The sequence below is a fragment of the Drosophila sechellia genome, chromosome 2R (assembly GCF_004382195.2).
Source record: "Drosophila sechellia strain sech25 chromosome 2R, ASM438219v1, whole genome shotgun sequence".
NCBI lineage: Eukaryota > Metazoa > Arthropoda > Insecta > Diptera > Drosophilidae > Drosophila > Drosophila sechellia.
In genome coordinates, this window is record NC_045950.1 from 5,666,326 (window position 1) to 5,679,653 (window position 13,328).

The 13,328-nt window shown below is 40.2% G+C and overlaps 2 protein-coding genes across 8 annotated transcripts in view; one reads left to right on the top strand and one right to left on the bottom strand.

The window, feature by feature from the left end:
* Positions 1-5: 5 nt before the first annotated feature.
* On the bottom strand, positions 6-7,017 carry LOC6608353 (PTB domain-containing adapter protein ced-6). Of its 2 annotated transcripts, none has more exons than XM_002033054.2 (7): positions 6,620-7,017; positions 2,791-3,103; positions 1,703-2,139; positions 1,392-1,633; positions 927-1,334; positions 735-865; positions 6-675 (listed from the first exon to the last, which is right to left on the bottom strand). In XM_002033054.2, exons 2-7 carry the CDS (start codon positions 3,064-3,066, stop codon positions 616-618), a joined length of 1,554 nt encoding a protein of 517 aa, XP_002033090.1. In that variant the 5' UTR covers positions 3,067-3,103; positions 6,620-7,017; the 3' UTR covers positions 6-615. The 2 variants fall into 2 exon arrangements, with proteins under 2 accessions (XP_002033090.1, XP_032572633.1); XM_032716742.1 differs by lacking the exon at positions 6,620-7,017 and adding an exon at positions 6,148-6,276.
* Positions 7,018-11,697: 4,680 nt separating this feature from the next.
* The window catches only part of LOC6608358, a 34,064-nt gene continuing 32,433 nt past the window's right edge, over positions 11,698-13,328 (top strand). For all 6 annotated transcript variants that reach the window (XM_032714623.1, XM_032714626.1, XM_032714624.1 and 3 more), the window contains exon 1: positions 11,698-12,145. In XM_032714623.1, the coding sequence (XP_032570514.1) occupies positions 12,067-12,145 (79 nt within the window). In that variant the 5' untranslated portion in view covers positions 11,698-12,066. The remainder of the gene's footprint in view (positions 12,146-13,328) is intronic.

Below are 13,328 nucleotides of genomic sequence, written 5' to 3' on the forward strand. Positions count from 1 at the left end.
TGGAGTTTTCTTTTAGGCACTACATTTTATTCTTTACGTACACAATAATAATAGTAATAATAATATTTCTCTATATTGCATCAATAACATTAAATATTGTTCATTTTGCTTTAATTCTCCTCGTATTTCGGCTCTATACAGTAATCGATTCATTTGCTTCGGGTTATGTCTTTATAATTATTTTATACAAAATTCTCACATTCAGTTAGCAATGTTTAGCATTTTTCACATTTATCACTTGTTAACATTTTTTCATTCGCTTTACTCGACCATTAATTAATCTATTCAACTACAGCAACAAATTGATAAGTTTAAACAAAGTGCATTGCGGTTGTTTCTTGTGTTCTTTTGATCTTGACCTCAGATTATTATCATATTTATAATTATAATAATAGTAGAATTCATAATATGCAATATAAAATCGACAAAAAATCAATGATAATAAATACAATACAATATATAAACAATAATACACATTAAATAAATCGAATTGCAATTGGATTGGAATGCATGCCAATCGGAGAAACATAGAAGGATAAACGATGAGACAAACTTTTGGAATGTCATAAAGTTCCAATCATGTTGAAGTGTGAAAATGGCCTTGGTAGCACCGCTCTACTTGCGCAGGGGATCCAAACTCTCCAGCGAGAAGTCGTCAAGGTTTAGCTGATTTTGCTTTAAAGGCATCAAAGTATTAATTATGACTTACAGCCGTTTGTTTCGACATAACTCACCTTGAAAATGGTCGGTCCATTGTTCAATTCAAAAGGATCCGAACCGAATAGATCCGTGTTGCCATTCAGGCCGTTGCCCGTTGTCACCGAGTTTAGGCGCCTGGGAGCGGCAATCTTTGGCGGAGGAGCCACTGTGAAACGAAAACATATCATTAGTAACTTATAAGCTTGGATATGCATTTTTACACATACACAATGGCGGCGTTATGTTCAGCTCGCTGGAGAAGCCACTGCTGTTAATGCTGTTGTTATTGCTCGTTATCAGTAAGCTGCTGTTGTTGTTTTGCAGCTTGTGGTCGTTGTTGTTGGAAAACAAATGCTGACCAAAGCTATTGGCCGGCTCGAAGCCGAACATATTGCTTATCGCACTGCGACCAGTGCTGCCGATCTCCTGCGTCTCATCCGCTCGCGGATCGAAATCACTATCGGAATCGGAGTTCAGCAGCAGCTCGTCCATCTTTTGGCTATTGCTCTTGCCGCCGATGCTGATCTGACTGGACAAATTGTTCCGCGGCGGGACAATTGGCAAGAACGAGCTAGGCGACGCTGAGTGGGTCGATGCTGTGGTGGAATTGGTGTCGATTAGCAGCTTATCATCATCTGAAATTAAGTTACGGAATTTATTTGTGAACGACAAATAGTTGAGCATCATTTTACCAAGCTTGCCGTTGCTTAGGGCTTCGCTGGCCACCTCGATTCCATTCTGGGGCTCTGTGGTGGGCGCTTCCAGGATATCCTTGATTCCCAGATTGAAGAGCAGGGCATCTAGCTCGGCCTTTGGCAATTTGGCGGAAACTTCTCGCAGCCGCTCCTTGTAAACGTTTACGGTTTGCTGCAGATGATTAATCTGTTGCTGCGCCTTACTCAGATTCGTCTTTTCGGTGCTATCCATGTACTTTCTGTTAATAAAAGACAGTCATGGCGTCAATAAAATGATGTGGCTTAAATAACACTGCTTAATAACCCACCTGTAGGCCAAATCGAAGGCCTGACCAATGGTCAGCGTGATGTCCGAGGCCAATTTGTTTGAAATGAAGACAAAGCACTCGTGGCTCTCCTCGACTTTTGCACTACCATCGCCATTTCCGTTTGCATGGCCATTTGACACCGGATCGCTGCCGTCCAGCGTCTTCACCGTCTTGGCAATGAAGCTAAAGAACTTCTTCACACCCTTCTCGTCCGCACAATACGAAATATTGTAGAGCGGAAACTGGTGGAGGATCTTGTGGGTGCGCGGCTCCTGGATTGCCACGCCCTTGATGCTAATGGTGATCTCCAGCTTCTTGAACTTCTCCTGGGTGCCCGTTTCCGCCTTCTTCATCTGCTGGGCAAACTGCAGCTTCCGAATGGCCTCCTTGACCACCTCAATCCCTTTGGGCTGATCCACGCTCAGGTTACCAAAGAACTGGAAAACGAAAACAACGACATGCCATTAAAAATTGAATTTTTGTGTTTAAATTACTTTTTAAACTATTTCGTTGTAATTGCCTATTAAAGCAAAAATATGTTTTCTATGGAAAAAAATGTGTTCCATTTTACGGTCGACTTAAAACTTGAAAATTGCATTCGACTAAAACGAAGTTATTTAACTGTTGAAGGAAATAAGAATGTTAGGTATGTCAGTCATACTTAAATTTAGATTGGCGAATTATTGATATGTAACATTAAACCTATAAATAGTACATTATTAATATTTGAGTCACTAAAAGACTGATATAAGTATAAATAGTTAATATATACAAATATACAAATATATTCTATATGAATAAACATTCCTATAATAAAAAAGTTAGTGGGTAAAATCTCTATAGCATATATTACGTATACGCAGAGAAGCCCACTAGAAATTGAAAGGGTTACTAAAGTAAAGTTTATGGCGATGCCAATCAATTTAAACTAACGTTGACGTCGAATCTGATAAATATTTGTTTTCATTTTACGCCCTTTGGGTGTATGAGTTTCTCAGCACCACAAAGAAGCGAAAACGACGACCATGTTTCTCGCCATGTACCGCCTATCGGGGTCGGTCGTCACAGGTGGGTTGTCCCTTGCTCACCTTGACTAGATAGACCGCGTGTCCGCTGATGAGCTGCTCCGGCGTGTGCAGCCAGTTGCGCTTGCCGTTCTTGGCCTCGCTTTTGGCATCCCCGTTGCTGTTGCTGCCAGTGCCGCCGCCACTGGTGTTGTTGCCCCCGTCGGCGGCGTCCTTGTCCTTGTCCTGCTGCTGCTGCTTGCTGCTGTTCTGCTTGTTCCAGAACTTCAGCTGGGCCATCTTGGCTGCCGCCTTGCTGCCACCAGACGTCCCGCCGCTGTTGGCTGGCTGATAAGGCATTGTTGTGGTCGGCGCCGTTTTTAAGCGTTTGAGGGAGCTGAAATGGGAATCAGAATTGGCAAATGAGCTGCGGATTGAACTTTGCCCGTCGCCGGCATTGTGTTGGGTTTTTCCTCTCGGATCCCTCGAGTATAAAATACAGTGTTCATACAAATACCAGCTGCCGCTGTACTGCTAATTATCGTTATACAACCAACTGAATCTGAATGTATTCTTTTGGCTAATTGCAAATCGTGTTCGGAGAGAGGGACAGCAAAGAATCTACAGTGCTCTATGGGGTAGGCGGAGGGGGAGATCGGGATCTATGGAAGCCAATCCCATCTGCGTCATCGCAGACTCAAACCTGATTTATATGTTGCCTTCGTCAGCTGTCGAGATCGGTGCACTTGGACCTAGACACTTTTATAAAACTATACACACCGCAGGCATACACAAAGAAAAATTAACATTCAGTCTTAATTTAATCCTCTTAAACGTGCAAAAAGTAAGCGCGATTCTAGGAAGTTTAAATAACTTATTTATCAACCTTGAAATACAATTTTGGCATCTTTCCAATCTAACAAAAAAGCAAAATGAAGCTGTTTAAGAGGCACCGAAGTGTGTTATTTGATTAATTGCTTTTATATTTATAGTTTAGATGGATAAAGTGCCATAGTATTAAACAAATTAACAAAAACCTTGATTGCTCCCTTTGGAAAAATTTTTACTAAATTTAATTGCAAGGAGATCCCCTATGGAACATTTAATATTTCGATATTATAAATGAGCTCACCAAACCAGATATTATTTGCAAGGCAATAATATTGAAATCATAAAGCTACCATGAAGCCACCACCAGCTGACTGGTTTACCCATTTTCCATACTATGGAGCTCACACATTTTGAGTGACGAAACGCACTGTACGGATGTAGAAATGTACTCAAATAGTCGTCATTGTGCAAAGACAATAAGGCAACAGTTTCTCAGAAGTAAAACCACAAATACGACAAAAAAAAAGATATAAACCGAAATTAGAACAAAGTCGCTAAGCTAAGCTGAGCTCACACCGGATCAAAGTCACACCTTGTGGACAGAGATGATGTGACGAACGGATCTTTTGTGAATTGATTCTTTCGTGCAATTCTCACATTTCGTGCCGTCTCATAATTAAGAAAAATCTTGCAAAAAAATTAATGAAGCTCTGCTGGTTTTTTGGCTCTCTTTTTCTTTGTTTGGCGCTTGCATGTGTGTATTGTACGGGTTTGATTTATTTGGAGTTGGCCAAAAAGGAGGGAAGTGCGGTGGGGAATTGGAAACGGGGGTTTCGTTAGGCAATCGCACAAAAGCGAAAGCTAAATTGGCCAAAAACGGCAAGCGACGCCGATGACGACAGCCCGGGGTTATAAAATACAAAATTCGAAAATAGCACAACGCTTGGCTTTCGTAGCTAAGCATCGGAAACGAAATCCAAAAACAAAGACTCGAAGCACCCTGTGGCCCGGCAATTGTGCGCAATTACCCCAACAACTACACACATTTTTTCAAACGACGAACAAAAGATAATGTAGACAACTAAACCGCAGATATGCATATGTTTATGTACTCCGTACAAGTCGCTATACTACGCACATACACAGATAGTATATTTAACAAACACAGCCAAGTCGCGGAAGTAATTCTCCGCATCTTATCGCACTTAGGGATTCCGCCCCACAATCCAAATCCATCCCGCATCATTGGGAATGCAGACTGCGTGCCAGATCTGCTCATATGTATATCGTCTAAATTGATATTAGCGAACGAGAGCAACTTGACACTATTTCTCTGTGGATGTCACTTTACAGAAATTGTGCAGATAATAGACGATTTTATTTTGTAGTATTTCGCAATTACCTTTTTAGGAGGACGTAGGCGAAGGAGGGTTCCCCTTCAGTACAAGGTAAATATGTATATTCTTTCTGAATTTTCATGTATATGTTTTCTGACTATTCAAAATTTAAAATTTCTCTAATGTAAGGGATTTTACAAGATGCAAATATGTGTTTCTTTACTTTGTAACAGCACTTACGGCTTAACAATCAGCTCTTAATATACAAAGGTAGTAAATCAAATACTTTTTTATAGTTTTTAGAAAGAAAACAGCTAGTTTTATGCTGGTGACCTAACGGCGACCTAAGCAATAAATAAGTTTCAATAATATCCAAGATTTAGCTAGGAACAAGCCAAGTTGCCCGCCCTAATTACTGAGATTTCCAGCGACTGAGATTAGACAACGCTGTGTGTACTTACTTACACATCAGATATGCAAATGCGGTAAGAGAATGTGGCCGAGGGGGGAGAGGGAGATTGGAGGAGTGGGGGAGAAGCGAAATTTAAATTCAATTTGGCCTGCGCACTGACTGTGAAATTATTGTGAACCATTTTCGGTCCTCCATTTCCACTCTCTTTGCTGACTTGTGTTTTTCAGTTTTAGTTTTATGGCTTTATGTTGCCATGTGTTTACGGGCATTTTCTTTTCATGCTGGCCAGACACTTTCTTTGCCGTTTTGCAGTCTTTTTTCGGGCGGCATTCAACAGGTGTTTGGCCAACACAAGGCATTGCACAAGGCTAACAAAAACAAACAAACAAAGTAAAGCGTCGGTGTTTTTTTTTCAACTTTCATAATTAGCAGAAGCTGAAGCTGGGACACGCGGACCTTGCGTGCTTATTTGCCATTGTGCGTGACTGTTTCTCTAAGTGTACACAGAGAAAAACAGGTAAACATCTTGTTAAATCCGCAGCAAAATTTAGAGCTATACATCAGTAACATAACGCTTCTAGGAAATAGTTAGTTGTCACACAATGAATGAAAACCATTCATTAAAAAACTAATCGTACAAATGATCTGATCGTAAAAAACAAATCAAATTTAGCTGTTCTTTAATGTTTCTTTCTGTGTCCTAGTTTGGAAAGCCAATGTAATAAACACAAGATGGGATTTCATTAGGCGCACTGGCACACAAAACGTTAATTTCAGTTATATTGTAATTGCTTTTTGAGCACTTTTGCTTTTGCTCTTGGCTTTCTGTATCTCCTTCTATTTTTCTGCACGCACGCATACCGTTACAAGTTGAAGGAGGAGTAGGAGTAGGAACAGCAGGCACAGTCACAGGCACAACAATTCACCGCTATTTCTTGAGCGCCACGGCGCCAAACACAAACGAACGCGACGGGAGACAGCAGCGAATAGCACAACAAAAAAGCTGGGCTCCAACTTTTTCAAGTCGCTACGTTTTTATTCACTCGAGAGAGCCGGAGACTGAGAGCGCGAGCGCCGACGTGAGAGATAAACAATTGTAGAGATTAAAGCTGGAGAGCAATGGTGATTTGTAATTTTAATTTTTCAAGTGCCATTAAAATTAAACAAAGACTTTGTTTCTGGCTCTTTCCCTCATCTTCTCTAGCCGTTTCGATCTCGCATTTTCATTCTCTGCCTTTGCTCTCCCTTTCTCTGTTGACCTGCCTTTGGCTAATGACTTTGCAGAAAATAACGTTTAAAGCGCGACTTTGGATGTGTTTAATCGCTCACTTACTTTTGCCAAACTATTTACGCCTGTTTTCACTCGTTATGCTCGTCTTGTTCGTTGATTCAAATAATTAGTGCAGTTTGTAGTATTACTTCTTATTTTCCAACTGCACGCGAGACGAAAACAAAATCACAACAACAACAACAGGAGCGGTGGGATGCTGGCGGGTAGAGTTTAAAAGACAACGGTTTGGTTTTATGTTTACGCGCTCTCTCTCTTTTTCTCTGCTTTCAAGCTGAACTGCGCAAATTTACACGATAACACAGCAGCAAGAACAACCACAAAGACAACAACAACGACCAGCGACAACAACAACAACAACAACAACAACAGTGTGCTCTGTGGAATATCCTCTGCACCTTCACGGTCCGCTACTTCGATTTACCGATCACGCGCCCATCAACAAACTGACTGGCTTGGCAGCGATTGCCATTGCGACCAAAACACGGCTCTCCAGGCTGCGCAGTCGGCGTCGGCTCTCTCTCCGGCTTGGATGCACTTCCAGAGAGAGCAGAGGCTTCAGATGCAAAACTAGTTCTGGGACAGGAAGGTCGGCTAGGGGAAACTGGTGGACGCCCTACACCAGATGATTCATATGTTGAAGCAGTCTAAGTGGCACCATAATTTTTAGAACAAGTTGATTTTTAAAAGACACCAGGTAAATAATAATAAATAATAATACATTTAAAAATTTGACAAATAGTTTGTAAGTTATTTTCCTCGTTTGAAATTAAACTTTATTTTAAGAGTTTAAGAGTATTTATTTTAAGGCTTGTTGCTTTTTTGAAATAGCAAAATAGAACCAAAAATTAAAGGTTTAATTTTTTAGCTAAAATATGAGGGCATTTGCACTTGAAGTCGTTGTGCCCCAGCAAAAAGGCTTACCAGTTTTGTATAGGTGAGAACGTGATCGGCTGTAGTTTTCTCTTTTGCGGTTGGAGCCTCACTGCCACACAAACATATGCCCGCTTAGTAATGCCCGCATTTGTGTGTGTGGGTATTTCTGCTTGTTTACCTGTTGCTTTTCAATTGTTTCACATTTTGCCAGAAAAATGATTTTCCACAAATGCAAGAACATACGGGACTATCTCGAGATTCCACCGAAATGGTTTTGGCCAATTAAAATTACGGCAACAGGTGGGGCAAGTGCGCTCACCCACACACATGTAACCTGCTTGTACCTGTATGTGTGCTTGTAATCTCGACCTGACGTAAAAACAAAGACAGCATTGCCGTTGTTTTTGTTATAAGCCGCAGAAGACGAAGAAGCAGAAGCAGCTTCGAGAAAAATATATTTATTTTCGTAATACGTAATTTCTGGGGCTGTTTGGCCGCTTCAAATACAAATTGCAATAAAACTGGTTCCCCAAGTCGACCATATAATAATGTACCAGGATTTGATTATTGTTGTCGTTATTCGTTGTCCAATTGTTGCTTTCGACGCTGCCGTCCGTGGTGTTGTTATTGTTTGGTGGCATGCCTTGCATTTTTCTGGTACACATTTTCCTTTTCCATTTTGCCACATTTTAACTGCAGTCCCTTCCCCTTTGACCGCCCCCTTTCCCTTCACCAACCAAAATAAAACCGGCTTGACATAAAGGAGTGTGCGTGATGAGGGTATGTGTGTGTGTGGGGCCACTGCAATTGTAGTTTCAGTTTGAATGCAGGCACTGTGGAATGCAAAAGCCGTTTAGCAAAATAAATTGGCGTGAAAGCCTAAAAACCACAAATAGCTTATGGTACTTAATATTTAATAGCTGTTCGGTTTCTAGGTAAACGATATTGAAGACTGTTAATGAGGTTGAAACCCTTAAACGGGAATAAACAGCTTTTTAAAGATCAAGTGAGTTTCAGTACTAAAAACTTTACTATTAAGATCATTTCAGGCATTCGTATTGTGTCCTTGTGGAATTTTAACTTTGCTGTCCCTTTTAAATTGTTTGACCCACTGTACTCTCCTTGTCGTTTCGCTGCATCTGGCCATACGTACAATTTTCCCACACCCGCTCTCTGTCACCGCGATCTCTCTCTCTCTTTATCTCTTCGCCGGACTTTTAAGCTCCTGTTTCGGTTATCGTCTCCGCTTAATATTGGCCATTTACAGTTAGAGGCCGCTCGCTGCGCCGCCGACAGCAGATATTGCAGCTATTATTTTCTCTCCCGCTGTAATTTTATTACCGGTTTCCTTTCCGCCGGCCAAAAGGAAAACTCCGAATGGCTTTTCATTGAGAGATTTTCCTGTGGAGCAACAGGGTGACCTATGCAAGCCCGCACACGGCAAAGGGCAACGCTATTTTTGGGCTTTCCAAACTGCAACCGTGCTAGTTAAAAAGCTTCCGCTCATTAAAACTACATTGAATCTATTCATAAGCTTACAACAAACTAATGAAGTCATATGTGGATTTTCAAAAGGTTTGTTTAGCGACATTCCGTTTCTTGGAAGAAATGTCTAATAGTCTTGGTTTCGCACATGGGAATCTAATCGATCTTACTACGGAGAACTTAGAAGGGCTGATCGAAACTGGCACATCGACATGGTTCAATGTGCACTTATTGAGGGGGCGTTCGATCTGCCCCTTATTTGCAAGTAATAATGGCCTTTAAAAACTCGCAATTGCATTTTGATTGGGGTCTCTTTCGAATTGTTATCATCGCCAAGGGGCGTTGACTGCGGATGTTCGTTGGTTGAGGGGAGCGGAGTCCTGAGGGGGCGTGACTGCGAATGCTTGTTTCGTCGCACATGACGTTATCTTGGCGTCGTTTTCATCATCGAAGCAATAGAGTTCAAAGGCCCAATTAGCCAAATAAAATGCATGAAACCAGAAAATACGTTCCTCACTCATTCTTTTATAAGGCAAAATGTCATTAAATGGTATTGTAAATATTTGTGCGCTGCGATCAAATGGCAGTCGAAGCCAGTTATTCTTGTTGCTTTGCAGCTCGTAGGAACGTGCTGGTATTTTTCAAGCGCAATCGCTCGCGCTCAGTTTTTCACTCTGAGTTTCGGGCTTTTCAGCTTTTTTTAGAGCCTGGGTGCGGAGACGGTGTCATCAGCATAATTTACGTGCCGATGCCCGCCCCGCCGAGTGTCACGTTTCCACCTCACGCTCCTTATCACATGTCGCCGAGCACGGGGAACACTGTAGGAAATCAAAAGTGGGGAGTACTGTCAAAGTGCCTCAAAATGCATATAAATAAGAAACTCAAAGATGCAAATCAAACAAGCAACGCGATGCGAATTAGTTCCAAAGCCTATGCTATAACAAGCCATGTAATGTACAATTGCAATAATGCAAATATTTATAATATCATATAATATATAATAATAATAATAATAATATAAATATAGTAAATCATATAAAATTATTATGCTTCCCATAAGTAAATATTGACCTGCTTTATATGCAATAACCATCTACAAGATCCATCGAATTATCATTAAAAGAGAATTCAGAAGACAAATATTATTTTTGTTTTTTATATCACGGATTATTGAGTTGGCGGGTTCATTTAGCGGGTGTTGCCTGTGCTTGCAAATGAGCAGCGCTTATCTCGTTTACCTCTTGTTCATCGCTTATCAGCGGGGCCCTGAACGCCCCCATAAAGGCACGACACACACACACACATGCATACGCAAGTCGCAATCACACGGACATGCACACATTTCGAGTAATTCAATTATTTTGTGTATTATTTTCAATGTGCAACAAAAGCGACAATAAAATAACAAGCCAGCAGCCGACTTATCACCGCGCCGCCGCTGTTGTTGCAATGCTTGTTGCTGCTGATGTTGTCGTCGATTTCAAACTGCTGGCACTGACTGGCACTGGCGCTGGCACACAGCTATGGCAATTATTCTGTGTTCGCTTCAGTCGCCGCCCGTTGATTTTGATAGAGCCGAGCCAGAGCCGCGAGACTTCCGCTGGTCGAGGGAAGCGGCGGGTAGCGAGGAGGGGCGGAAAACCGCGGGGTCGGCTGCTGGAAAAATCCAAGGAAAGTTCGGCGAAAGTCGTTGCCTATCAAAGATAGACGGTCTCAAGGGCTGTATGTACATACATACATACATATATTACGATAGCTTACAATATATATACATATACGAATTACACAAAATGTCATTTACATTTTAAGCCCATTTTACTTCCCACTTGTATGCTCCCCTTTAAGGATTTTGACATTAAACTTTATGATCTTTAAAAACATGAGGGTAGATATGATTGAACTTAGATGAACTAGTTTGTCATGAGCAGTGTAACTAGAATGATATATAATATTTCTTTGGGCTCGAACAAAAATCGCAGCAATAGAACTTCCTGCTCACGACCAAGCGAACCAATCTCAGTGTTTTGAAATACAACTATTTAAAAATTACAAAATAATTCTAAAATTCCAACGCCAAAAAACTATATCTTTCGAGCATCGGAAACGTATGGCAGGATTCCCGTGTGCCCATTACAGATTTTGAATTATCAATTCATCAATCCTATATTATTTATTTATTTAAAATGATAGCAAAACATATTCGGTAGTAGTAACAGCTACGAGACCATCGACTAGGCACCTCCATACTAATATACAATATTTAATAAGCTGAATTAATTTAAGGGTGGATTTAGGTGATTGGACTAAAATTAAAATATTTTAATAGGGTATTTTTAAAAGGGTAAACTAGATTAAACGGAAAGAAAATAATTATAAAACACATGCGAATAAAAACAGACTGACAGAACAAGGAATTGAAATTAAATTTGAAATTTTAAAATTAGTGCCGATTTTCGATAATTGAATGTTGGAGTTGTCATCTTGACTGCTACACCAATCTGTGTGCAACCGATAAGCCGATAAGTGGAACCCTTGGGGTGCTGCCAGATAGTTAGATATAGTTTAAATATATTTGTAACGCACAGAGACTTGCAATTCGTTAAGCTTACAAGCTTATTGATTTGTAAAGTATTATATACTTCTTGTATATTAAGTTATCAATTTTCAAAAATTCAAGCTCATCGTCGTTTAGTTTCGTTGGAGCTCGCCCTTGAAACTTCTGGCAACTCTGCCGTCATATGTTTGACAGTTTGACATGCACACAGTTTTGGAGTAGCTCAAAATATTTTCGCTATGGTTTTTTTTTAATAATTTCGTGTGTGAAACGGTGATATTATTGATTTTTGTTGCATTTTATGCATCGTCCAGCTGAAGCACAACGAAATCCGCCAAGGGACTCCACGGCTAGCGCACAGGGAGGCAGTGAAAAAGTTTTGTTTACCTTTTTTCGATATCCCAGAGTTCTGCGATTTCGGTGTCGCTGTGTGCGTGTGCGAGCGCCCATGTCACCCGTGTGTGTGTGCGTGCGAGCTGGTGTGCAAAAATGAAAATGCATTCTCAATAAAGCGAAATAAATGTGCCAACCGCTAAGAGAGTAGTGCATTCTAAAATTGGTTGTTAAAGCTGCGCACATGGAAAATGTGCCCGATATTTCCACCAGCGCTTCGTCCTCTTCTACTTCTAATTCAACTTCCACACTGAAACTCCAAAGTAAGTTAGTCCCAACTCCCCCTACCACCCCACCCATCCCTCTTCCACATGCATATATGTAAGTTATATCTGTGCTGTAGCCCACGTATCTCCCGATTTTCGACCTGATAACCGTGCTCTCCTCGATATTGGTTTTCCAATTAGTTTTTGTTTTGTTGTGTTTCGCTTTGCGTTGCGTTTTGGGGGTTCCTCTGGGCCATTAACCCATTGGTGGCCGCTGTGCCTTATTACGCCTTTCCTGTCAATACTCAAATCTCTTTAGTTTTACGCTCATTTAAGGTAATGCAAAGTTGGTTAAAAGATGGGAGAGTCTGATTGGAAATTCCTATAGACGCAATCAGCTGTTATCTGTGTTCTTTAAACATAAATATGGCAACTCTGCTCGTGAATGCCGATTGGCGGGCTTCGAATTTTAAGTGTGTTAATAACAAACTCTTAGTTTGTCATAAATTCATGAGTATAGATAAGATAAATGGAAACATTCCTTTTCCACACACAAAACTAGTGACGTAAATGTTTATGAACAAAGATTGTTTAAAAGATTGGAAAGTAGTCACAGAGAAGTCCAAGACGTTCACCACTTTTTTAAATAATAAATATTTATGTCTATACCCAGAGTACTCATCAGTTGCAGACTGATAAAGCCTATCTAAAGTTTGATGTGTTCTTCCCATTGAAAGTTCTTGTGGCTTGCTCATCTTTGATTTGTCCTCTTTCTTAACCCTTTGGCGGCTATCTATGTGCAGAATCTATTGACATATTTATCGAACTCTTTCCCCAGCTGGCAAATCTAACGCTTTTTGATTTATGCTTCTAATAAAAATTCAATAGACTTGCAATTTGTCCAGCTACCCAGAAACTTTTGTTTCCCCCCAGTTTCCCAACTAAGCAAGTAGAGTAAAGCACGTGGAGTACAACAGTGGGATAATATAACCCTTTTTTTTTTAAATCCTGTAACAAAAAAAAATTGAAAGTCCACAATTTTTTAAAAATATTTCAACAAAATTGATATACCCTATTATAGGAATATTAGGTTTTAAAAGCTTTTAAAAAAAGGTTTTTATTTGTTTCTAATTTATAAATAAGAAAAAATATCAAAAATATATATTAATTTAAAGCAAATTAATTTTTAAGTAATTACAACAAATTCTTTTTCCATTCAAAATTCTTTTTTTCTTTTTAT